Raw genomic sequence first — 26,851 nt, 5'->3', positions numbered from 1 at the left:
TGATAAGTAGTTGCGTGTCCTTCCAGCTTATACAAGATTTACAAGATCTGGTTATCTAAGTGCTGTGCAACATGTATTTTGTGAGAGGATTATTCCCTCAGCAGCCTAAATCAAGATTGCAGAGCTTATTGCTGGGAAAATAGGTGGCCAAACCTAACTCTGCTGCCTTACAGGTGTAGTGATTTAAGCTCTCTAAGGCGTCACTATCTTCCAAAAGAGTTGAGAAGTATTTTTTACACTCACCCAAACCACTGACAGTATATTCCAGGTCACTGGCATCCAGCAGAATGGGTCCATTCTCCTGCTGCCCCTCTTCCTTGTAGTAGAGTTTGTAGCCCTGCACAGCAGCGGGGTCCTCGGCGTCCTGCTGCCACTGCACAGCAATGGTCGTGCAGTTCATGGGCTCCAAACGCAGCTCGGGAGACTTCGGGGCTGGGGTTGGAGATACAGACAGAAAATAGTCTTGTGTTCTAGAAAAAGCTGTTTTTCATGCAAAAATCTGGATGTCCATCAGTCCAAACTTCACTCCAGACTTTGATTCTATCTCATCTGTGTAGTCATGTAATGATTTCGTCCTTATGATACCTGACGCCCTATAACCTAAATCTAACAACTTAATTTAGAATACAACAGAATAGAAGCAGCTTCTAATTCTGCATCTTAATAAAGAAATTATTTAGTTAATGAGGTAATTATTTTTAAGGAAAAATGAAAACATTCCAAAGACAATTACAAAGTTACTTCCTGTTTTAAAGTGAGCCAAAGCAAACATGATTAACAATACCATCACACTTCATCACATGTTAATAATTCACTACAGTAGTCAAAACTCAATTAAATCCAAAGCAGAAGGATGTGGACTACAGCTAAGGAATAAAGTTAGAAATTCAAATCTGCATAGTTTTCAAGCTTAAGGAATAAAGTTAAAAATTCAAATCTGCAGTTTCCAAGCCATTTGTGTAAAGTTGAATGTTCTTCTGCATGACATTACTAAATAATAATAAAATCCAAAGCTCAATTATAACAAATTAGACTTCACGTATCAAGTAAATTTGCATATTCAAAAGATGCATGCAATACAGACACACATGAAACAACTCAGATCCTTAATGAGAACATTACACTGCTCATGTGCAGCACTCCAGTTTGCAGAAATGTATTTTACACTGAACAAAATGGCATAGGAAACTCTAGTTCATGTTTGTGAGCTGCTCAGATGCTTTAGCTTCTAGCCTCGTTTTCTTCTGTTCTATGCAATTTGAATTCAGAAAGTTTAGAAATCCAACAACCCCAAAGCCGGTGCTGTTGAGTGCCCAGCCTGCTAAGCCTTACCTCTGACGCTGGTGGCTTTGGGAGTGCGGTGCGAGGTCCACAAGGACGCCTCTCCCCAGCCCACCCTGGTGGCCGCAGTGATGCGCACCAGGTAGAGGCTGTCGGGCCTCAGCCCCTCCAGCAGGTGCTCATCAGCGGTGCCCGGCAGCTCCAGCACCTGCACCTTGCTCTCCGTGCTCAGCCGGAAGGACACGCGGTACAGCACCACCTGGCCCCTCCTGTACTTGGCAGGAATTGGCAGCCAAGAGATGAGAATGTCTGTAGGGCTCCTGCTCGTCAAACTGATTTCAGGAGCTCTCAAGGGAACTAAAAAGGCAAAGAGAAACCTTTTGAGCTCAGGGAAAAGACAGAAGATTCTTGTCTGATACCTCAGCCTACAATGAGATGCCAATAATGTAAGACTAAATAATCCAACAAGTTCTGTAGATTCTTGTTTAAGGATAATTTGACACTTCTCACACTTCTCACCTGCTGAATGCAGAACAGTTTAAGCAAACTTTTTTCTGTAAGGCCCCCCTCACCATTTTCTTCTCTTACTGCTGCCCGCAGTAATCAAAGGCAATCAGCACCTGACTGGTCTGACACTCCAGCCCAGGGCCCAGACAACAACCTGCAGTCAAAAACTTGGTGCATGTTTTCTTCCACTTACCATGTAATAAGGGTTCTGGTAAAGAGACCTGCAGACAGCTAGAAATGGCAGTGTTCTATGCTGCCAAAGCTTAACCCTGTCAGAATTTATTAATCAGATCTAATGATCTACACTAAACAGTGTTGTTGCCATGATGTTCAGATTAATTAAATCATTGCGCAGAAATAAGTCAGCGGGGTGTTTTACAAAATTCTGATTCTACTAAAAAAGGCACATTGACACAAAAAACCCAAAACAAAACAACAGGTTAATTTTTTGTCCGTACAGCAAATTTGTATTTCAGATTTTCCTACAAAATTTGCAAAAGCTGTGGTAGGTGTGCACTTGGATCCCCATTTCAGATGTCCAAGAGAGTGTCATAGAGACTAAATCCTAGGCTACTGTCAAATTCTCATCATGAAAGGAGTTCATAAAGATCTAGAATAGTTATTGACATGATTTAATGAAATGTCTTTCAGCACAGAAAGAGACTCTGTGTAATACACACTGCTGCTCTGTCAGAATGTTATTTTATTCTCATTCCTTTTGTGAGCTGCTGTCTTGCACTGTGGTGTCCAGAAGTGTCACTGGTACCAACAGAAATTCAAGACCCTCAAGAACTGTTCCCACTGGACTGCACAGTTTGACTCAGGGCAGATAAGAACATTGACCAAAATAACTTCTTACCATCTTCAAGGGTGTGCTGAGTGACATGATCTGACATCTGACTGGCTCCCAAAGGCATGTAAGCTACAATATAGAAGGTGTAGTTGCTGGCTGGCTCCAAGTCATCAATGATGTAATGGGTTGTATCATTTCCAATCACCACTTGGTACTCTTCATTATTTAAACCTGGCATAAAACAAGGGTTAGACAAACAAAAATTGCTGAAAATCCTCAAACACCACAGTAGCTTGGCTTTAAGATCTTATGAAGTTAATTTCATATTCTTCCCCAGCCTGCCTCTACTTTTTCAACCCTGTTCAGCAAAAGCTCTTTTATGCACAGGAGTAACTGTGTCTTGCTGCAGTATAGGTTGTGGTGTTTCAGGATTTTCCTCAATAAGGGATGCTGAATGCAACTCTAAACCCTATTTAGTATTAGTCACAACAAACTGTGCTCACTGTACAGTAACACAACAGACAAGCTCTAATAGCCTTATCATTCATACCCAGCTTCTAAATCTATTTGTTTAGAGTCAGGGTTTTTTTTTCAAAACCTATTTACAGAGCCTTCTATAGCAGACTGTGAGGAATGTGAGGGCTCCACTCCATCAAAAACAAAACAAACACCCTCCTGCCCCCCAAAAGAAACAAACAAAAAGAATTTATTCAGCAAAAGGATCTCATTTTAGCCCTGCAACTGCTATTACATTTGATTGACACGTTTTTTATTTTAATTTGGAGAAAGGCCAATAAGAAGAGACCAGAATAATCTTCAAAAATGTTTGGCTCCTTAGCAAGTTGTTAAAAAAGAAAAAAAGAGAGAAAAAAAAATTGTCAGCAATTCACACTAAAATATGCATAGCAATGCATGCAGCAGTCCTTGTCTTTGTTGGGCTTTATTCCTATAGAGGAAGGCTGTAAAGTGGAGCAAGTGTGGTGAAAGCTGCTGTGTTAAGGAACAATTCACACCAAGTGAATGTCAACTTAATCAAAACTCTATAAGAGCCAGCTCCTCCTCTTCACAACTGAATTTATAAACAAAACCAAAGGCAAATTCCACCATTAAGTTTTCCCACATTTATGAATTAACTTGATAGCATTTTAATTAGACAAGATTACGAGCATCTCACAACAGACTAGTTAATGACTTGTTAATTAGGAATTGCAAGGCACGATTTCTGACCTGCTAAACAAGATCCTTGAGCTCAAATTAAAAGGACTTGTTCTCTCATTGAATGGATTGCTGGGCCTCATGCAGAGGCCCTAATGAAACAGCCATAATAGAGAACAAGGCTTGCCTTCCACCACAATCAGTGTCCCCTTTGTGCCTTTTCTAAATCACTAACAAGGAATTAACACACTCCAACATGCACGCTCATCAGACCCTTATTCTTCTTGCTACTATGACCCCAATTTGAATGTAAAATATTCTGCTAAAAGAAACAAAAAACAAACACACAAAACCCACACCTGTTAGTTTTTTCAGCTAGCTTGATTAAAACACTAACTTTTTTTTATATAGGGAAGAGAACCTGAACTTGTTTTTACAGTGAAACATCAGAATATGCGAGTTGTGAAATGTAACAATAAGTGATGGCATCTTTTGTATTCAAAGCACCTACCACACTGTGATGCCTACAAAAAAAAAAACAAACTCTTTAAAACTGCATACAATTAATGCATTTTCCAGTTTTGCTTTCTGTTTAAAGTTTATGGAATCATAAACATCAGTACAACTCAGGAGACTAGCACTGCTTTCCTTTGGCAATACTGTGTTCTTTCCTCACACTTGGAAAGGAGGTTCCTAACTAAAACAAGAGAGCAATACATCCATGACTTTTTTGTTTATACATTTATGTTCATAAGAAGCTTCAAGCAAAGATAAAACCTAGTCAGATCAGAGGTATCTGAGATAATTTTTAACCTTCATTATGGTCAGAAACAGGGTGTGAGGGTGGAATGGGGAAAGACAAGCTGAAAGGAATAAAGAAAGTAATACATTAATACATAATATTTACATTAATAGATAATTATCTAGAATTCTTAGACAGTAAATAAGATGCTGACAATGGCAACTGTCTATGTTGACCTGGTATGGTGTGAATCTCATAAAAATATTTTCCTTCATATTTAACTTTCATTTCTTTGAATGCAGTTGTTCCTAAATTTACCTTAGAGAGATGGTTGATGTGATAATTTTTCACAAAGGCATTTTCTAGACTTTCAATAATGCCTCTAATATGAGAGCAAGATCCTCAGAAAGGTTTACAAGCTACCACTCTAACACTTAGAAAGTTATTATTTTTACAGAAGTGCAATCCACTAGCCCTTCAAGTTCAACATTTTTCTATAAAATAAGACAAAAGCAATGTTTAAGTTCTGATGCAAATTTCTGATACTGTGCAATCATGTTACAAAATTAAAAATGCATGCAGATCACCTACATTTTGAATCCCACCACTGTAATTACTCCTCTTTACTCTTCTTGTGTGGATTTTTCACTAATGTGAAAGGATGCACAACAACATTACATTAAATAAAATAAATACGACAAGTCACTCAGGAAAGATGAAAAAAATGGGTATTTGGGAAAGTGTGTTCAAATAAATCAGAGTTTTCTGTTTGGCTGCTTGCTTTTGTTTGAAGTTTGTTTTGTTTTTTAAACCAAGACAAGCTATAATCTCATTTCACACAATATAACTTTTGGATAAGCAAGCAAATAAGGCAGGGACTGCAAAATCATTTTCCAGAAAAACATATTCCAGAAGATACCTCCTTTCACTACTGTGCAAGATTATTTCCTGCACAAACTTCCCTAAGGACACTTCCCCAGTTTTCTTTGAAGTTATCTGGTCTCTGCTCTCCACAATTATCCAGATAAATTATCCAGTGTGACTTTATTCATATTAGCTCTAAGAGGGGATTGTGAGCACAATACCTCAGTGACTGAAAGAGTAGGGGGTAATTTCCCACACCTCTTGTTCTCATTATCTTTTAAAACTCTTTCCTTCCTTCCTTCCTTCAGACAAAATTCTCCTGTGTCCTGAAATATCCCACTTGCAAAAGCAAATGTGGCTATTCCTGCATCAGCATTAGAGTAATTAAGCTGTCCTTCCTGTCCTCTGCTTAGCAGATGGCAGGCTGGTATTCCACACAGGGCTGCATCTGCAGCCCTGTCCTTGAATAAACCACTTACTGAATAGCAATGGAAACAGAAATCACTCCAAGAAAACAGGGCTGCAATGCACCTTACTTGAAGCCATGCACTTAACAATTTTTCAAGTCATTAAGCCATCACCTTCTGCTTTTGAAAAATGGCTGTTTCCTACCACCTTCAATTACCTTAACTCAAAGCAATTACATAATATTAAGGGATTTTAAAATGTCTAGTTACTCATTTTTATTCCAACTATCCATTCCATTCTATACAGGAACTTGTATATCATTTCAGAGACTGGGATAAACCACTCATGGTCACCCAGCATTTGAATAGATTTTTCTCTTTACAGGAGACCAAGGGGTGAGAGAAGAGTAGGTTTACCATTTGGCCAATATTCCTTTTAGGAGAAGGTAGTGAAGACAAAGTACCAACTATTCTACTCCAAAATATATGAAAGCCAGTAAAGTCACAAGAATTTGGGGACCTAGACAGAAGAGCAGTCTGTGGTGAGAAGTTCAGCTCTGTAAGCCTCCAGGACTCTGCTGTATGCTCTGTTCTTCCCTGCCATGCACACACTGAAGAGGAAAGGTAGAAATTCCTGCTGAAGACAGAGGTCAATCCAGAGAGCACCCAGCTTCCAAGGTCCTGTCCTAACTTCAGAATCTGCTCACTGGAGCCATCAGACACAGGAAAGTTGGAGGAACACTCAGTCCCACAAATGAGATGAGGGAAAAGCACTTTTCCCCCTGTTCATTGCAGTATGCATTTATAAACTGGAACACTCTGATGCAGCCCTGAATATGAACCATTCACATCTGACAGTCTTTGCAAGGACATTCAGGCTCTTGTCACATTCAAATCATGAGATGGCATTGAAATCAAACTGCTTACCTTCAGCTTTCATGTAATGCACAGAGTATGCAATCACTTTGTCTGAGTTGTAGAGTGGCCTCTCCCAGGCCAGCAGGATTGCTGAGCTGGACATGGTTTCAGCGTGGACGTTGTAAGGAGCACTGGGCCTGTCCTCTGACATCACCACTGTCAGCCTGGCCCTGGACAGAACGGAGCCCTGGCTGTTCTCAGCCATGCACTGGTAAATGGCATCATCTTCAGGAATGATCTGGTTAATCACCAATTTACTGCATCCAAAAGGAAGAAAAAGAGGCAGAAAAGAAGATTACATCTTGGATAAACTTAGCTCCACATAAGTGAAACAGTTATGTTTGCCTCTGCTTCCTAAATTTAGTATAATTGACTTACATGCCACAAATTCTTCTATTACAAATGGATGCTCAGCGGTGAAATTTAGCACCTTGAAGCGTTCTGCAAAACCTGCCATGTTTCTGTTTGAGCCTTCAAAGCCAGGTACGGTGAAAACAAAACTGCACATCTATTCCCTCCCTGCAAAAAGCAGACCCTTAAGCTTGTAACTCCTTAACGAACTCTTTACTATAAACTGCTCACTCAACAGAAGGAGTAGCAAGATTCTGCTACTCTGTAAATCTAAGGTGAAATTCTTAAGTTCAGTCCTGCCCACCCTCCCTGCCAGGTGAGGCACTTAACACTTACCATCATAAGCCTAACTGATTTTAGGTGTTGATTAATGTGCATCCATGACTACATTTAATGCCCCATTTCAAGTTGACTTGAGTTCTATCTTGATTGTCTACTGCAATGTCATCTTTTGGTAGCACAGCTCTCCTACAGCAATTGCAATCTTACCTGTTGTACATTTTTATTCTACCATTGGAGTGTATTTTCCTTCCATTTTTCAACCATGAGATTTTGGGGGCAGGATTTCCTTCTGCTTGACAAGCAAAACGAGCAGTACCTGCTCTAGGCCTTGTTAAGCTTTCTGGCCATTCCACAAATGAAGGTGGAGCTACAGATAAGTTACAAGAGGAAAAAAATCGTTAAAAAAATCAAGCCCCTACAAATGCCAAGACAGTCATAACAATAATAATAATTAGTTTTCCAAATAAAAACCTCTCTCCTCAAGCCACTCAAACACACATATACACAAACAGAAAGCACATTCCTTGTAAACAAATCACATTTGTTTAAAGATACCCTATCTGCACAGAGGGTATTTTTGTTCATGCATCTATGAATACAAACAAATCAAACTGCAGAATATGACACACTGTTCTCTCACAGATACACGTTACATATTTCTGCTTGGTTCCAGGTCCTTTTCTGTGTTGAAAGCCTGTCTTCCCAGAGCAAACATTGCACCTGGGTATCTCCAAGTGCCAGTTCACAACTCAAATCTGGAGTATCTGACACTTCCCATCTAAGTCAACAGCCAGAAGAACGCAGCCACAGTTCTGTGATCTATTCAATCTCTGTAGCCTCCCTACAGCCCCTGGCACACGATGTTTGAGATAAACCATCAGCCCAGCACCCAGCAGGGCTCAGAAGGACAGACACAGGGTGTTCACACTGCGAAGGGAAGGGGCTCACCCAGCACGGTGAGGGTGGCCATGGCCACGGTGAAGTTGCGCGTGCCGGGGATGGTGGCGCGGCAGACGTAGACCCCAGAGTGCTGCACCCGCACGTCCGAGATCAGCAGGTTCCCGTTCCCCAGGACCCGCGTGTGGAACACATCAATGGACTTGTGATCTGTGGGAGAGAGCAGCACAAGGGGGTTACAAGGCTGTTCATCTAAATAACTAAATTGGGCTATCTATGCAGTGATGGTTTAGACTAGAGTATATAAAAGTCAAAAAATGCAAAGGAAGTCACAGCTGAGCTTTCAGAGGTTTCCATTTTGCATTTACTTTGCTCTTCACTAGCTACCTGACCATTCAGATGGTCGGGCCTCACCACTTCTTAAGTGGTTTATATCTGGAACTCACTACCTCAGTTGAAGTCAGCCTCCCATCTGCCTAGCACTATGATTCAGTTCATCATTACCAACATCCACATCATCTTTACAAACAGTGATCAACCATCTCCTGAATTACGCTGCAGATAAAACTAACACATTTAAGCACCATGTACTTTCTCCTATTTTCACACCAAATCCTCTATGACTATAACATGAACTGTTTTCCTACTTGTTTGTCTGTAAGAGCCACTGAATCAACCAGGAAAGATACATTTATTTCTTACACTTTGATAAATAAAAATGAAGGAAAAATTTTCATGGTTTGCTTCTACATGTACAGTCCTGACTTCCACATTTAGGTATATGTTGGAATGAAAACAGAAAGTAGTTTTCATGAAAAAAATGTGATGCACTGCTCAATATTATTCTTACTGCATTTCCTCTTCTCCCCTTCCAAGCTGACTGTCCTGGGTTTATCTATTCATAGTCCAAATGGCCCATTAGCACCAGGTGCACAACACATTCTCACAGGGCTTCTAAGAAGAAGAGTGAAAGAACTCTTACAGGTCTGTTTCATGGAAGCAGCCACCCCAATCTGTCCTCACCACCAGCTCTACTCCAGTCACCACCCTACCTGTCCCTGTGCCCACCCTGCCTGTCCCTGTGCCCACCCTGTGCCCAGGGCAGTGCAGACTGACAGCAGAAGCAGGGAGTCCAAAGCTTCAAATATCCTCAGGGTTTTTTGACAGCAGTACTGAAGCACAAAACTGAAAGTGCTTCACTCATCCTACCTTAACCTACTAATGGTTACCTACTGCACAAGGCCTCAGAACAGAAACCTAATTGCTCAAATAATTTCTTTCCAGTTTTACTTCCTCTCCACAGGCTGAAGGTGGCATGCTGTAATTTTAAGACCTACCTAACCGGCTCCAGGAGATGATTGGCTTTGGATTCCCTGTGGCTACACACTCCAGTATGACAGTTTGATGAAGAGATGCTGTAATGTTTTGAGGACCAGCTATTATAGATGGCTTGTGAAAAGGCTTCAAGTCTGAGGCTTTGCAGAGATAAAAAAAACAATAAAAAGTGAGCACAGTTGAACAAAAACTCGGTTAAATATGAAATAAACCAGGTTTTTTTAGGGATGCTGCGAGTTACATTTAAAGTTTAATTTCAGTAACTGGGGAAACTTACATTGAACAATATTTTAGCACAAGATAAAAGCAAGCAAAAATATTTGGACAAGTGGTTCACCTACAGCTTTTCAAGGCTTTTGAATGTTTTTGCTATATTGTAAGAAAAAGAAGATGGTGCCACTGAAAGGAAATCTCATGTGGTAAATACCTGGAATAACACTCAGCACTGCCTCGGTGCTCTTACGTCTATTGGCTGCAGTTGTGGCAACACACCGGTAATTCCCAGCATCCTTCTGCTCAACACCATAGATCTGAAGCACTCCTGTAGGCAGAGCAGTTATCCTGCCACAGAAACCAAAAATAAGAAATGTAGGTAGACATTCAGCCAGTGAACACGGTCGTGCAATTAACTCCTTGATTTACAAACAGCCATTGCTACACTGACCCAGGAACAGCAGGCTGGAGACTCAAAAACATTCCCAATACATGACTCACCTTCCTGCCTTTCTGAACTACAGGAGAAATTCCCCTCAGCACCACAATGAGAGCAGAGGAATTTACTTTCAACAAGCAGATCTCCCTCACCCTCAGAATCAACCATCCCAGCCTTCTTTAGTTATTACATTCATACTGTTCAGGTTGGCTGATTTTTTTACAGCAGTCTCTGACATACGGGCATAACTGGTGTACAGTTCCCAGAAATCCACCTAAGGTTTCAATTTTTAGTTTCTCTTTTTTTCTTCCTTTGCATGCAGGGTATCTTAGACACCTTCAAATGGAGTTACAAGTCAAAAAGCACAGGAGTCAGTTCAATGAACACAAACTGGACATGAAAAAGAATCTAGCAGAGAGCAGACTGTATTCTTCAAGTTCATCAGTTCATTAGAAGACCCCTTGCATAGAATTTCCCTAATATCAAGTGTTTTAACTCAATTTTCTGTATATATCATTCTTTATTGTCCCTCTAAAGAAAAACAAATTCAGCATCAATTCTTCAGTGAAAGCAACCCTGCTAGCTCCAGCCACCCCCAGAGCCAAACTTCACCCATTCCTTTCCCCACTGCAATGCCTGCTCCTGAAGATGACTTCATACAAAATTCTCCAATAAGAATTCAAAGATCAGCGATTGCTGTGCAGGTAACAGTGGGAGACTCTAGTCTGCACTCAAAATACCTATTTAAAATTCATTAGCAACATACCTATGACCAGCTATTTCAATAGCTGACATGGAACTTTTTTAATGTAATGGCATTGCAAGTATCCAGATTTCTTCTTGTAGCAGGATCAAAATGATAGCAAAGAATAAAATACATTCTAAAATGTGTAACCCTACATACCTGTCCATGACTAAGGGTAAAGTTGTTCTATTCACTTCCCATGTCACAGTGGCAGGAGGGTTTGCTGTTATTTTACAGGCAAATCGAGCTACTCCACCTTCTTGGACTTCAGTTGAAAGTGGCTGGACCTCAAATGCAGAAATGGCTAAAAACAAGAGAACATCAATTTTAACGGACTAAAGTGAGAAAAAAATCCTGGTTAAATCAAACTCTATTTCATAGATCAACTTGTAAAAATATCCAGAAATACTTCACATAGCCCTTTTACTTCTGTATGCAAAGAAAGATGGATCTAACTGCCTTGTCAACTTAGTTCAATAGCCTGTTTTCACTGGTTGAAGGTTTACTTAAAATAACTTTGCTTTAACCTAATTCAGTAAAAAAATGTTTCAATGAAAATAAATATGACACGCTCAAATAGAATTAAGCATACAAATTGACTGGCATGCAGCTGGAAACCATATCAATTATTAGACTAACAAAGTTCAAGTCAATTTAACTAGTTTGGGACAGCCTTAAAAAATTTGACTGTAATAGGAAATTTCCAAAACAACTTCTGGTTCCTGACTCACTTTAATAAAACAAAGCATTTGCAGAGTTGTATAAGTTCAGGTGTGGTAAGAAAAAGAAATCAAAATAAAAAAAAGATCACAAAATAAGTTTAAGCAGGTGAGAAAACTTTTATCCCAGCAGTCTGAGCAGTCACCAAGCTAACATCTGATGCACAGAGCACCAATGTCATTTTGAGCAGCTACAACTTGAGGAGTTCACAATATTGTGCCAACTGAAGAGCCAGATCAATAGATACTCTGCAGCTAAGAGCTAAGAAATTGATCAGTTGTTGGATTTCCTTGCTCAAAAACAAGGGAAAGTAATACAAAACCTGCTAATTAATTGCTTATTTACTGCTATTTATAGAATAACTAACAGAACAATTCTTCAGAAGCAACTCCTTTAGATAAGTCAACACAAATAATTTCACACATTTCCACCCCCTGTAACTGCAGAGGGAACAATCTCTGTAAACCTAATGGTACTACTTCTGTTTTTAAAAAAAAACAGATTCCAATTAAATTTCTACTCCTGTAAAAATGATACAGAAATATGGTTGCAATAGATATTAATATTCAAGATCTTAATATTCAAGTTTTGTGTTTAAATAATTTCTCTATTTTACTTGGTTATTAATGGAAAAGGAATCCAAGCTTGTGTTACTTGCTTTCCTTCTTCTTCGTTCTAATTTCTCCCTACACAAATGTGTGTTCACCTGGATTCAGAATAATATTTCCCTAGTGCCATTCTTAACAGATTTTCTTTCTTAACAGAAAATACAATGCTTTGCATTCTTCATTTATTTACTGAAACTATGATGCAACAAATTAGACAAGTCTGCTCACATTTCAAAATAGAATCTCTAGGAATGTAATAAAGGCATAAATGATATGAACAATCCAAACCAATGCAATGTGAGTTTCAGAGCCATTCTGTAGCACAGCTGCACCACAGCCAGTGGCATTAAAAAGGATCATTGCAACAAGGCAGAAAGGTAATCATAGAGGCTTTACTGAAGCAAAGCTCTTCACAGTTTTAAAAGCTTCATCTCCATTGGAACTATAAATTATCTAAAATTTTCTTATATTGGTACAGTTACTTAAAGAGACACAGTGAAACAAATGAAACACAATATGTGTCTCATTTGTGTACATACACAATTTCATTTATGTATATAAAAATAATTATTTACTTCCATGCACTCGGTACATTACAGCTGTAGATTAAAGACAGAAGTGACACTCTGCAGAACTACAAAGCAAACTGAGGGTAATTAGTACTTCACAGATCACAAAATGCCATCACAATAGCAGGCAAGAACAGGTTCTACACTGTATAGAAAGCCCAGTGCAAGTTGTTAATTGAAGCCGATATGCAAAGAACATTTTTCCACCTGAGCAGAAACAATGTCTTTCCCCTGAAAATTCATTTTTAAAGACAGCAAAAGTCACAACTATGAAGAACTGCACAAAATCTTAAAAAAAACTTATTAATGCTACTAAATGGGGATTTTAGAAACAAAATCCCCGCTTACCTCTTATCTAAGTTCATACATTGTTTATCAGTTTAGCTCAACACTTGCTCCCTCTGTATCTTTCTTTACATACATCTCGGGTTTCTTCTTGATTCTGACTTTATTTGTTCCAGTAAAATCTGTTTTTACAAGTCTATTGCTGTCTCGTGAAATCTGACCTCTTTGTAACAGGCTTGTTTTCCTGGCAAGCACTGATTCCAGCTCAGAACCCAAGAACAAGTCATTAAAACAGCACTGTTAAGAGGCCAGAGCTCTATAAAATGGATAAGAAACAAAGTCTCAAGAGACATACCCTGCTCCCAAAAACAACCCTGCAATGCAATAAATGTAAGTGCCTTTTTATTTGAGTTTCCTCCCCACTTCTCCAGTCTATTTAATCATTTTGTTCCCAGATTTATAGCCAAAAGAAAATGATTAATGCTACTCTGAGAAGCTGATGCTCTCACCCTTTTTAACTTGGAAGATATCAAACAGAAGCAGAAGACAATAACTAGAAACTGTATTTACTTGTATAAATTCCTGAAATTTATGTGATAGGTGCATATATTTGCACAGTTACTTCTGAGAATGAAGATGTTTACTGGACAGAACTGTGTGATTTATGCCATCGGTGTTATCTATGCAGAGAGAAATCAGACTTCACTTCAGGTATGAGTTCCTTCATTTACCAAGGAGGCAAATATCCACAGGTTCAAACCCAAGTGATGATTTCTGTGACACACTGATGAAGCATCAGAGAACTGCTGCTGATGCACATGGATTGATTATCCTGGATGGATGCAGGATGGACTATCCTGCATCATGTAAAAACTCTCTGTGTACCTAGGCAGGTTTACAGATTTAACCATTAAGGTATGAAGAAGTCAAACTTAAGGAACTCATGCCTCACACCTTTTATTTGTTTGTATGCAGCAGCAGTCCTTCACAGAGTTTAATTATGGAAAGAAAAAGACCAAACAAACCAGCAAAAAAGAAGCACAACACACACTCACTTTCATTTCACTCCTGAAATGAAGTCCTGAAGCTTGCTGCAACACAAATCCAGTGACCTGTTCCCTAACACACTGCACTTTTCTGCTTACACACTTCATGCCATTATGAACTCATTTACTGAATGAGCTTTTCTAAGAGGCAAAAGAAATTCCAACAACCTACATGTTGATTACTGTTTCATCACAGCTGACTCTAGCCCAAGACTGGACTACAACTGTGAAATAAAAAACCTGTAAGAATGAAAGATAAACCCAGAACTGAAACAGTAGCACAGTTTTCAATTAACCAGAATGCACCAAATATTGAGAAACTGCAGCACCTGATGGTGATGCTTTAGTGCTTCTCAAGAGATAATGGCCACTCACAGAGATTAACTGCTCAGGTGGAAAGGACAAAAGTGCATAATGCCATTTGTACAAGGCATCTGTTAATGCTATTGAGAATTTCACAGTAGCTCTAACCCTTCAAGTGAAACCAAGAATCTTCCTATTTTTTAAAACTCTCTGGTGAAGACATTTCATTTGAGAAAAATAAACCTGTATGTTAAAGAGAAGCTATGGCTTTTCCTAAAGAAATAGATTTCAGGGAAGCACATGACACCTCTTGTCTTCTTGATGCACTCTCTATGAAATAATGTTGAAAAATCCAACAAATATACATGTGCATTATATTTTAACACCAAAACCAGTCTGCACATATTTTCTTGGAGTTTCTGAGTTTTCTCTGTTCTTGTAGGAATGAGGCTTAGAAGAGATTATGAAAGGCATTCTGCCATGCCTCTTGGCTATATAGACACACATTTCCAATGATTTGCTGCTCAAATGGCACACTTTGGTCTGGATTTGGAATAAACTTTATATGAGTATATACTGACAGATCCATACACTTGGCAAGACTGCAGACACAGCCCTTCACCTTATTTTTGAACAAGCATGGGGAGTACACAGAGCTGGGGGTGTCATCAAGCAATACAATGGGTGATTCTTCCCTGAGTTTCCCAAGAGATGCTAGCAAAAATTGAGCTTTTTGGAGTCCAAGTTCTGCTTATCACATACAGTTCAGAGGTGAATGTCACAAACACAGAGATATGGGTAAAGATTTTCATAACTGTAAGTGAAAAGGGATTACTGTGAAGGGGCATCCTGCATGTGCTACCACAAGTAAAGTGATTTCTTACACTCACTCTTAGAACTTTAATCAAGTGTTCTTTGACCTAGAATTACTATTTTTAAAATGTGAGGCATAAAAATAAGAGATTGCAGGAGAAAAAGAACCTGACCTGTAAGGAAAGATTAAAAGAGCTGAGATCTGATTAGCTCTGGGAAATCCCAATAGAGAAGTCTTACTGATTAATGAGAGTCATTGCTCCCTGTTTTCCCCACTTCTTTGTATATTTGTAAGACCAGAAAAAGCAAGAAGAGGTTTTAGCTCCAGTATGGGAAGTTCAGGTGAGGTTGCTGAATGGAAATGTATTGGCATGGAACAGGCAAACAAGGGAGGCAACTGCAAAGACTTCATCTCATTCATTGTCTGCACATCTCACTCTCTAATGGCCATTATTTAGGCAAACAACTGAGCTGAGATGGAACTGAGCTCCATCTGTAAGAGGAAGTGATATCATCCAGAACACATTTGGCCCTTTCAGGCACAAAGGAAAAGTGTCAGTCCATTCTGACTGTTATAAAACACGGTAATTCAAACAACATACTGATAATGGCATTCTTATAAATTACGAGAGATTTAACTCTTCTGACAAAATGCAAAGTGTGGCTTTTTCACTAAAGTCAGCTGTTATTTTCTATTTCTGCCAGAATAGTTGGAAAAATAAGCTTAACTAAAACACACTTTTTCTATAACCTTGCATTTTAAAGAGATATTCTGAAATTGCATGGTTTTGTGCTACTACTGGCTAAAACTTTGGTTTAATATACTTAGTTTTAATTAATAACCAAATCATGCTGAAAGCTTAATACTTAAACTTAATTGAAACAAAATTAGTTGTTTTAAAAAAAATAATCAGAGGTGGCATTAAATAAATAAATAATCAGATAAATTGTACAGGCTGCTGACATCACTGCCCACATGTTAAGAACTCAATGAAATTTCTGAAGAATGCTATATCAGGTGCTTAACTTATTACACGAGAATTTTCAAACTGTATTTTTCTTTCTCTGCATTAATAATCCCTGCCAGTAAATGCTATCACACATTGTTATGTTAATGAGTTGTGCTAGCCTAACAAAAAGCAACTGATAGTAATAAAACAACGAAACAACTGTTCCCTCCTTCTCCCAAAAATCTAAAATCAGGCAGAGGACTGTAGTGTTCACAGGCCTTTTCTCAGATGTAACTTAAGGCTCTCAGGATGGTTGTTCTTCTCTCTTGCATGCTGAGAAACACCTGTAGGAGAGGAAAAGGGCAGGAGAATAATGACCCATCCTGTTCCAAGCCCTGTGCAGCAGCAGGAGAGGAGAGCAAATACTGCACCTTATCCTTATCTAATGCACAGGGAAGGCTTGATTACAGATGGAATCTCCACCACCAGGACCCACAGATTTTAATGTCCTGGCAGTAACCCAGGCCTCACCACACCTTCAGTGCCTTTCCAACTCCAACTGCCTTTCCTTACACTTCAAACAAGCTTTTCCAGACAATTTCACTTCCAAAGGTAGCACACATTTTAAAGGATTAGTGAACCAGTTCACCACAGTTTTAAAATCCATACAAGTGTGTGTGTGCAGCATACCTGCAGTAGTTAGAAAAACCAGAGTCTTTAAGCTATCTCACTTCACCTCACTGATATCTTGGGAAAAGTGTTGCTAGAATGGCACCTTGTACCCTCTAATCCCAAATTAAACTAAATCCTTTTAATGTGCAACAAGGAGATTGCTACTATTAATCCCTGGGTTTTAATGAGGTACTAACACTAAATGGTTAGACATGACTTTAAAATCAGTATGCACACAAATTGCCTGGAAATGTGGTCATCCTGCTAAAGGGCATTCATTTTACCCTGCTGGTTTGTTTCCCAGCTTCCTATTTTAGCTTTAATTCCTGCTTTTCCTTTGTTCTTTGAAGCTGCTTACTACAAACTCACTCTTAAAAAGAAGGCAGGACAGACAGAACTAAGACAACATGATGGAAACACATTGATTTGCCATGACTATGACATGTAATTTCTCAATATGAAAAAGAAAAGAACTTTCCTGGGAAATCTAGAGGTTACACATAAAAAGTGTGGGGGGAAATGACACCCAAATCAGATATTATGTAACAGAAGAGAAATATTGGAAGGAAGAAAGAAAAAGAAGAGAGAGACCAAATCAAGAAGCAGCCTTGAATTACTGATATCAAATCTGAGGAAGAAAATCCTTCCCTTTAGTATGAACACTGTAGCACCAATTTTAAGGATGATGGTTCAGAATTGCATTGAAAAAGGAGTCCAGACTCAAACTATTACCTCACAATCAAATAACAGGGAGGTTAAATGAGACTGAGACTGCCACATTGATTTGACACTATCAATAATTGATATGGGAAACCTAACAATCTCTCTATCCCACAACTGTTTTAACCATTTGCCATTTAGAATCTCCTAGCAGGCATTTTAATATTTTAGAGAAGTTGGATTAGAATACATCTTGTACAGAACACAATGTTATTCTACAGCAATCATGCTGATGCTTTGGAAAACCCAGCAGAGCGGGAAATTACAGAACTGCATTTTTATGAGTTGCTAGCTTAGCACTAGAACTTGGGTTCCTGAAAACACAAACCTAAACAACAACAGCAACAACAACAATAATAATAATAATAATTTTTTAAGGCCCAAATATTGCAAAAAGCTAACAAGATTAGAAATCCCATTTCTACAGCGTGAAAGACACAAGCACAGAATATGAGCCAGGTCTGGCCATGAAAACTGACACTCTGAAAATTGACATTGCCTTTAGACAAAACTGTTCCTTCACACCATGTACTCCTCACGTTTCAGTTCACAGAACAGTACTGTTGTATCTAAAAAGCAAATTTTTCTGAGGCATTAGCCTGCAAAACCCTTTCAAAATCACATTCTGAGTTTTGGAGGGACCAGAAAATGCCCTGCACATAGGGGTAATTAAGAAAGCTTTCACTGATAAATACCAAGAAGATCCCAGGATGAGGTGATGAGTGAGGATTTGGGCCATCTGCCCTTTCTATTCTCCATTCATTACTTCAGCTCTGGACAAATCTTCTCCAAGGCCCTGACTGCTCAGCTAAAGGCTGAACTCCTTGGCACAGCTTACTGCAGTTTGCCTCCAACACAGTGCCAGACAATTTGGGAAACTGCTCTGCTAAAACTTATGGCCACCTTCTTGCAAAAACAATTACTCCAAGCCTACCACATAATTACTTCCACAGGAAACTAAACAATAAGAGAGAAATGCAACAAAGAAAGTAATGGAAAAGGTAAGAAACAAAGGTATGTTCTCATTTTTCCATTCCTCCCTCAAATTCTTGACAACTTGCACAGATATCTAAGAAGTGCAATGTTGAGAGTGAGTGAATTCCAAACTAAGATGCAGATCACCAGGAATTACTCTACAATCTCTGACAAGGGAGAAAAGAAATCATTTGCCTCATACACAAAACCCATACTTACAAAACACAAAGCAAAACTGTTTCTTTGTGCGTTAAAGTCTCTATACAACAATGTCCAGTGTCTCTGCTTAAAAACCAAAAATTTTAAAATTGCCCATTCACAAACTACCCACTACTCTTCTGGTACTGAAGAATGCTATAATCTAAAGGCAATGAAATGGAGAAGCAAAGAGGTCAACAGCCTGAGCACCCTTGAACAAAAGTTCCCTTGGAGATGTCAGCTGCAATCTCATTTGTTTCCTCTAACACTTTCAGGTCCCCCTGCTCCTTTCTTTAAAGCTCCTAATTCAGTGGCTGACAAATGATCATTTTAAAAATCCCTGTACAAGAATAACCAAGTCTGAATTTGTCCACTGAAGATCATTCAGCTCTCCATCATTTGGGCTGGGACTAGATCCTATAAAAGTGCTTATGGCCACACACCAGCAGTTCTCACCACCAGGTTCTCAAAGTTAGGACCAGTCTGAAGTTTCATATGAAGTATTTTCTCTTCTTGAAATCCTGGAAGTCAGCTAGACTATTCTGGACCAGGTTTTTAGGGAAATGTACTCACTTATCCTTTCTTTGCTCCACTATAACCTTATTCCTTCATTCTTACAGTATCCTCAGAAAGTAGGAAAATATATTGTCTTCTCCACTGTCCTGGTTTCATGATACCCACATACAGAATAGAAGTTTTGTGTGCAAGTTTCTGATCAATTCCAGTGCAGAAAGTCAAGAGAAGAGGTCTCAAGTGGACGCATCTTGAAGACAGTTCACAGGAAAGGAGGAAAACCTTGAGAAGTTAAGAACAAATACCTCAACAGCACCACAATACATCAGGAATCTCTCTGATACTGATCAATTTTTCCAAGGATAAACGCAATCATTTCTATTCAGGATATATTGTACTTTAAGAAAGATAGTCTTTTCTTTTACTAAACAGGCAGCACTAAATTTTGGAAAGTGTTAACCTTAGCAACAGAAAGAATTCATAATTAGCATGTCCACTCTGTATGTTATGGAAAAAAATCTCAAAACAGTTGAAGAAAACTAGCTCCTCAGAAGTGCATAATCACTCATCAAAAAGGTCTCTTCAATGCAGAAACACACATGCAGGAACAGAAAGGCACAATTTTACAAGGTGACTATTAGAATGTATTGTTCCCTCCTCACTTCTTCAAACCACTGGAACAGCCACAGAGCTTTGTTATCCATGCCATCTTAACATAATTGTGACAATAAATGGGATCCTGGGCAGCAGCAATGTGCCAGAGGAAATAACAGGAGGATCCTCACTGATACACTACCAGCCAGTGAATGCCTTATTTTACAGTTTCCTCTCCTGCCCATCAGCTACTCTTAGAGCCACACTGAGATGAGACTCCAATGTTGCAATGCAAGGGCATGCATCAGAATTCTCAACCTGTGAGGGAAGAAAGTACAGGGTAATACACCCAGGTCTTGCTATTTTACCTTGGTAGAAGCAGCTGCCAATATTGCAAAAATGCCAACACTCTTGCAGCTACATGCAAGTACTCACATTAGTACACATATTGCCTTACTACACCTGAATCACTTAATAGGAGGCAAAAAATATACCTGCCATCCCTCCCAACAAAAGCAGACAAACATATCACCTCAGGAGTTATCACTAGCACTGTTTTAAAGGAATTAAAAGCTTGAGCCTTTGAAAAACGTGGCTCTATATATTCAACAGTTTATTGATGGTGTGACTGACATTCCTTACCAAACCATGTAAACAAGCATGAGAGATTTGATCTTTTCACTTCTGAAGGCATCCCAGCTGGGGTTTTCCCTTCTCAGCCTATCTATCATCCAGGCAACAGTGTGTGGCCCCAGAAGGCACAATAAATGCTAATGCACTTATCAAGGAATTCCCTTCTGCTCTTCTGCAGACAAGAAGCATAGGAAATAGGAGAGAAAAGGCACACAGTAAGCCACATTAACCAGCTTCAAAGCTGTTCTACTTGTGTGGCTGCATGCATTCAGGAGAAAGAACACACCACTTTCTCCCTTGCAAGGACTGATTTCCTTCAGCAGTTTGCCCAGTGATTGCCTTCTAGTATCTATGCTTAATCCCACAGATGCCTTTCTTTGGAGTTGCTGCCATTCTGTGAAGAATTAGTTCTGCTTAATAGCCCAACTGTTGTATGGGGAACATCCAGCACAGTTTTGCACTTTACAACATGAAGACAAGGATCAGAACACAAGCAGGATTTTGCAACAAAAGACATGTCCCTTCACAACTAACCTAATCTGTCATCCAAAAAGAAAAACCAAAAAAAACTCCACAAAACCAAACAAAACCAACAAAACTAAAATAAACCCACACAAATCAGAATAGAACATGAAAGATTTAAAGATTGACTGCTATGATTCTAAAGTTCCTCGAACTAAAATTTAATAATCACTCAGTGCAACACAAAAAAAAACAATTTCAGCACTTTGGAACAGAAGTCTGCAGCACTGGAAGCCTAAATCTGCCCCATTCTAACCAATGAATTTCACTGCAGATGCCAGCAGAAGGGTAAGACCTCTATTTATCGGTCTTGTATCTCTATAAATAAATAAATGCTATTCCTGGCTAAAATAAAACTAGACCCTAAGCAGAATGCAAAAGCCACTCTTCACCTCACCCTGCCTAGCTCATCAATCAGAGGAAGCACCAGAGAGCACATCCCAGGCCAGGAGTGGGGCCCCACACATTCCTGTGCTGCACCACCCACCCTGCGCCTTCGCTCACATCTGGGGAAGGCAGAGGAAGGGGTTCCATTTCATACAGTGGCAAAGTGACACCATCCCCATATGAATGAGTGTAAGTTGATCTGGTGGTGCTGTTAAGTCTCCAGACTGTCAGAAATGCTGTTCCTGAGAGATAGGAGCACTCTCCATTTTTTGCTTACAGTGTTTCAGAATCAGCATCCCAGGATGAAAGACCATTTCAATGCAAAACGCTGAGCAGGGGTGTTGGGAATTCAAGCCCTTCAGCCCCCACTCCAAATGTCAACATTTCCTCATTCCCACGGGGAAAGGAAAGAAGAAATGCCTCCACTCTCAAGGGCCAAATGCCTGTAGCTCATTTCCCTGTCACCAAATGCCCACTACTGCATTACACAGCCCAGAGATCTCACCCAGGAACAGTCTTTCAGCAGAGAGTAGTAACTAACAGTTAAAATTTGAATGCCCTAAACTTTGAGAGCAGCAGGGAGAAAATCAGAAACAAAGGTCACACACAAAAAAAAAGCAACAAAAGACACTGTCAGTACTACCTATTTATTGAAGCTATTTAAATCTTCAAATTAGATGTTTACCTGAAAAATTCTAGAGGTATGGGAGGGGGAAGTGTTTACAACTCTTGCAATTTTCACATGAAACAAATCAGAAGTGCAGCTTCCAGAAAATAATATTTTGCCTTCAATGTCTTTAGAGGAAGTCACCTTGCTATGGCTATTGACTGCTTGGATGGCACACAATTACTGGACTCTTGGATTTCCAGTGTGCCCAGCCATAGCACAACCAAACAGCCATGTTCTACTAAGTAGGTAATACAACTAGTTATTGGATTACTTACATTTTCCAATACACAATGACAACCCATTTTTCCTTTCCATGATTTTTAAAAGCTCATTGTTTGTCTCCAACTCAAGGCCACGAATCAAAGCCACCAGGAAAGCACTGAGAGAGATGTTATCAGGTCCCCATCTCAGACATCCTACTCCAGCCTGGAACAATCAGTCCCAAGCAAGGGGCTGCTCCCTGGGAAATACAGCTGCTGGCAGGAGAGGAATACCACTAGGCCTCCATGAAAGAAAGCTGCCTATTCAACAGGTGTTTTACTCATTCTGACACATATGTAGAGGTGTATTACAGAGAAGCATTAGCAAGGTTAGATTATCTCAGACTTCCACCTTCCCCTGCGCTCTTAAGGTAGTTAAGCTATTCATTTATCTTGACAAATACAAAATTCTTCCTTTTCCCCCACAAAAGAGAGAGAGAAAAGGAAAAACAGATCAAGCTTCACTGTATTTTCCTCTAAATTATGCACTTGTATTTCCATCAGCAGAAGTAAAATACCTTGGCCTGGAGCCAATCAGAAATCCCTCATAATACGTTCAATAAGCCAAATCAAAACAATACATAGCTTATGAGAGTGGGGAAAGGAAACTTGAAGGTCGTATTTCATCTGCTGCAGCTCATGGTGCTCATTCAAAGGGAGGCAGAAGGTTAACTGGCAGGATCTGCTCTCTAATGCCTGTTATTTCCAGTGGAAGGAGCCAAGCAACAACGTGCTTTGCTCAGTATTTCATGAAGAGGAGCAGCAAGGAAATCCTAATGCTAAGGAAAAACATCCCAGCTGGAGGGCACATGGAAAGAGAAGCTGGCAACACACACTGAAGCTGAAACACACCTCCCCCTAGCACAACTCAAAGTTGGTTTTTTGGATGCATTAGTTGTAGAACTGAAAACATGATTCACGTTTCATAATGCATGGAAACACCTTCCTAGTTTTAAATAAAAGGGCATTCTAAACCAGAAGAGGGAAACAGCTCTCCTGAGAATTTAGAAAATGCTGAGTTTTTACGACAAGCTATTATTTCAGGTGAAAACAGGTACTAGATAGAAAATACAACTACCCTCAGCTTTACCATCATCTGTGTTGCCCAGACTAATTTATTACTTTGATCCTGTTGAATTTATTTTGTTCTCACTTTTCTCTTCATCCAAAACAGAGGTAACACACTGACCTTTTACTTACTTGACACTTTCCTGGATTGTTCAAAACCATATATGAGAGGTAGTTAGGAACATTAATACTCATGTAACACACACATTAAATCTAAGAGTGAGACTAATAGTAATTAATATTCTTAACTCTGTCATATCAAGCAATTACAAAAATTGATGGATTCTTTTGGCAGAAACACAGTGGGGTGGACAAATCACAGAAAGGATGGGGGGAAACAACAACAAACAAACAAACAAAACCACTCTACTGCACTGATGGAATTGAAATTATCTGTCCCTCTACACGAGCTCCACACTGCTCTAATAAACTAAATCTCTGATTGAAGGCCGAATTAAAACAGAGCAATGCAGGAATTCTTCTGACCCAAAAGTAATCCACTCAATCATATAATGCATCCCCTTCCTTTTAGTAAAATGAATAGCCCTCCATAGAACCTTTTTCTTCCTTGACAAGTCCTTGACAGAAGAATGTGAATCTGGACAGTTAAATGAATCAATCACCAGCTGCTAGGCTAGGGCCAAGATGGTGAGCCGAGGGGCCTGCCAGAGTTCACTGACCATTGGTCAAAGCAGGACAAAGGCTTTGCCTCTATGAATAGTCTACTCCTGGGATCCAAAGGTCATTTAGCTGCCTTGGAAACGGTCCCCTTTGGTTATTTAAAGTTCTCAGGCTATTCTGCCACAGATATTATTGTTTCAGGTGGTCACCATCTTTCCCCATCACAAGTTTGTGAAAGGCCAGGCAACCATTATTTAGATAAACGGAAGACAATGGTGAACACAGCAGCAACTAAAGAGAGAGGAAAGGAACAATTAAAATAAATAAAAATAATGCTTTAAACTTCCCCATAACTCCAGCTTCTGAACAGGCCTGTGAAAAACGTCCCCAGAGAAAGAAGGTCTCAGCACCCAAAGGTACAGGTCCCAAAGAGGATCTAGATGTACAGCTTGCATCAAAGGCAAGAGGTCTTCAATACTCTGCTGCCCTTGAGATTCTTTACATAAATGTATCAGGAAAAGCAACAAAATGAAGAGAAAAAAAAAAGAAAGCAAGCACAAACAAACAAAGTATTGGAGCTTTTCTCTAGTCATGACTGCAGGGCTGCATTTCCAAAAAACTACCCTATGGCTCAACATAAGACCTGTAGCCTAGCGAGCAGGTGATGGTCTCGGCTATGTGAGGGAGTAAATATTTGAGAGAAGAGACAGAGCAGATGAAAGAGGAGGTGAAACCCACAGGGATCAACTCCTCCATAGCACTGGAGCCCACAGTCCTGCCTGGCACCTCAGAAAAGCTCTTCTCCTCTGCACCAGCAATATACCTGATTTTGTACTGACAAACACCAGAGAATGCATAGATGAGCATACATACGTATGTGTATATATATATATATATATAAATATTACCTGAGGACTAATATTATCAAGTTAAAGTTATTGCTGAATACATGCTCAGATACCAGCCCAGGTTTTGGTTGGATCAGAAAGTTCTGACAAACTTACTTGTTTAAAAAGTTGTCATAAGGCACTCTCTTACAAACCTTTTTTCACTACATCCTGCCCATATAAAGCTCTAATACTTTCAATGATATTCATTTCATTTTTTTAATTACACACATCATTAGATAAATGAAGCTAATCCCTAAACTTTCCCACTCACACATTCAATATATCTCTTACATGTGTGTATACACACGTGATGAAAATTTCCCAAATGCTCAGAAGTTGGGAAGCTGAAGAAAATACTCTGCTTATGTAACTGATTTGCTCTGTTTACATACATGCTTTAGGAAACAATACAAGTGCACAATCACACTTCCCCACTATTCACAGCACCAAATGAATGGTGCTCACATACTGAGCATCTATTCAATATTTTGTTTTCTCCTCTCTGTTCAGTGTGTGGCCTCATTCCTTGTTTATGACACCGTGTTAAACACTGCCCTCAACAGAGTTACCAGCTTCCTTCTGGCCTTCCCTGCAGGGCTCTGCACTACAGTTCTTCGCAAATGTTACTGCATCACAACACCTTGAGATTATGTTCTATTAGTATTTGAATTTTACTTTTGGGTATGGACAAACATTTGGATGGGGGGCTGAAACATTCACTAACTTTAAACACCCAAGACACAACACTGATCCTTCACAGCGCTCCACATGTTGCAATCATGGACAGCTCCCCCAACTTGCTGCAGCTCGGACCAGACCTCAGAACCTCGTATCAAATATAGAGGCCATAAGAAATATGTAATCAAAGACTTCCCATGAAAATCTGGGACAAGTGGACTTGTGTCACATATTGCAGAAGCTTCTGGCTAGAGCAGAAATTAATTTCTAATACTCTAAAGATCCCCAGACTAGTGATGCCTCAGGCATCACAAGGCATCACTGGGAGATTATTCTTTGTCTTTCTGAAGCTCCCAAGGGAAGTCCAGGCCTCCTGGGGCCACATTCGATGTCCTGAAAGATCAGCTGCTCTGATGGGGACACTCTCTTGTGTCTGTATTTGCCAGATCTCTCTTCCACTCCGAGCTTGTATCCATGGCAATCTGCAAAGGAGCCAAGCCCAGGTCTCCTCACTCCACAAGATTCTCCTCAGCACTCCCTCTTCCCACCAATCCCCTGCCTGACCTCCAGACACATGAGACCACTCATACCTCCACCTCACCCCCTTCCCCTCCTAAACTTCCTCTCCAGGTAATTAGAGCATTGTTTCCAGCTTTCCATGCCAGCTGGTTTCTCCAGGCAGTGTTAGATCACACTTAGCTCCTCATTAATGCAGAACAGGGAAAAAAAGCAGGTCTACATCTGTCCAGGACTGCTTAGAGGGAAAGCCCAGCTCGGTGTTCACAAGCAACAGGCCCAGTACAAGCATCACCTCCTGTCCTGAGCTAGTCAAGCTGAGTAAAGACGTGTGAACACACACCAAAATAAAAAACAGTTTGAGATTTTTCCTCAGAACATACAGGACAACCAATTCTAGTCATAGCAACAACAAAAGCTACTTCCAGACACAAAGACCCCAGTAAGTTCTATGTCTCTGTTCCCTAAGTAGACATTTCCATGCTGTTCTAGTGAAAAAAAAAAATACAGAGAAAACAGTTTCATCTTCAATTTGCTCTAGGGAACAGGATAAACAATCCTGATTGAATACTGTATTAGAAAAATTGAAAAACAGAGATGAATATTGACATGACAAATTTCTATCAAAAAAGTTAACATGTCAGAAAATAAACAACAGTTTTACAATATAAACATCTGGTAAAGTTAAGATCAGAGTGACAATAGCCCCCT

At 39.6% G+C, this 26,851-nt stretch overlaps 1 protein-coding gene across 1 annotated transcript in view; it reads right to left on the bottom strand.

The window, feature by feature from the left end:
- The window catches only part of PRTG (protogenin), a 75,117-nt gene that overhangs the window by 35,864 nt on the left and 12,402 nt on the right, over window positions 1-26,851 (bottom strand). Inside the window, exons 3-11 of the mRNA XM_030955465.1 lie at window positions 11,089-11,233; window positions 9,960-10,093; window positions 9,535-9,672; window positions 8,249-8,407; window positions 7,508-7,667; window positions 6,677-6,924; window positions 2,648-2,812; window positions 1,333-1,638; window positions 244-432 (exon numbers count right to left, since the gene is read on the bottom strand). Coding sequence (XP_030811325.1) covers window positions 244-432; window positions 1,333-1,638; window positions 2,648-2,812; window positions 6,677-6,924; window positions 7,508-7,667; window positions 8,249-8,407; window positions 9,535-9,672; window positions 9,960-10,093; window positions 11,089-11,233 — 1,644 coding nt within the window. The remainder of the gene's footprint in view (window positions 1-243; window positions 433-1,332; window positions 1,639-2,647; window positions 2,813-6,676; window positions 6,925-7,507; window positions 7,668-8,248; window positions 8,408-9,534; window positions 9,673-9,959; window positions 10,094-11,088; window positions 11,234-26,851) is intronic.

This window comes from Camarhynchus parvulus, chromosome 10, assembly GCF_901933205.1.
Source record: "Camarhynchus parvulus chromosome 10, STF_HiC, whole genome shotgun sequence".
Lineage (NCBI taxonomy): Eukaryota > Metazoa > Chordata > Aves > Passeriformes > Thraupidae > Camarhynchus > Camarhynchus parvulus.
The sequence above is the reverse complement of the archived record's forward strand: the minus strand, read 5'-3'. Positions and strand labels throughout refer to the sequence as shown.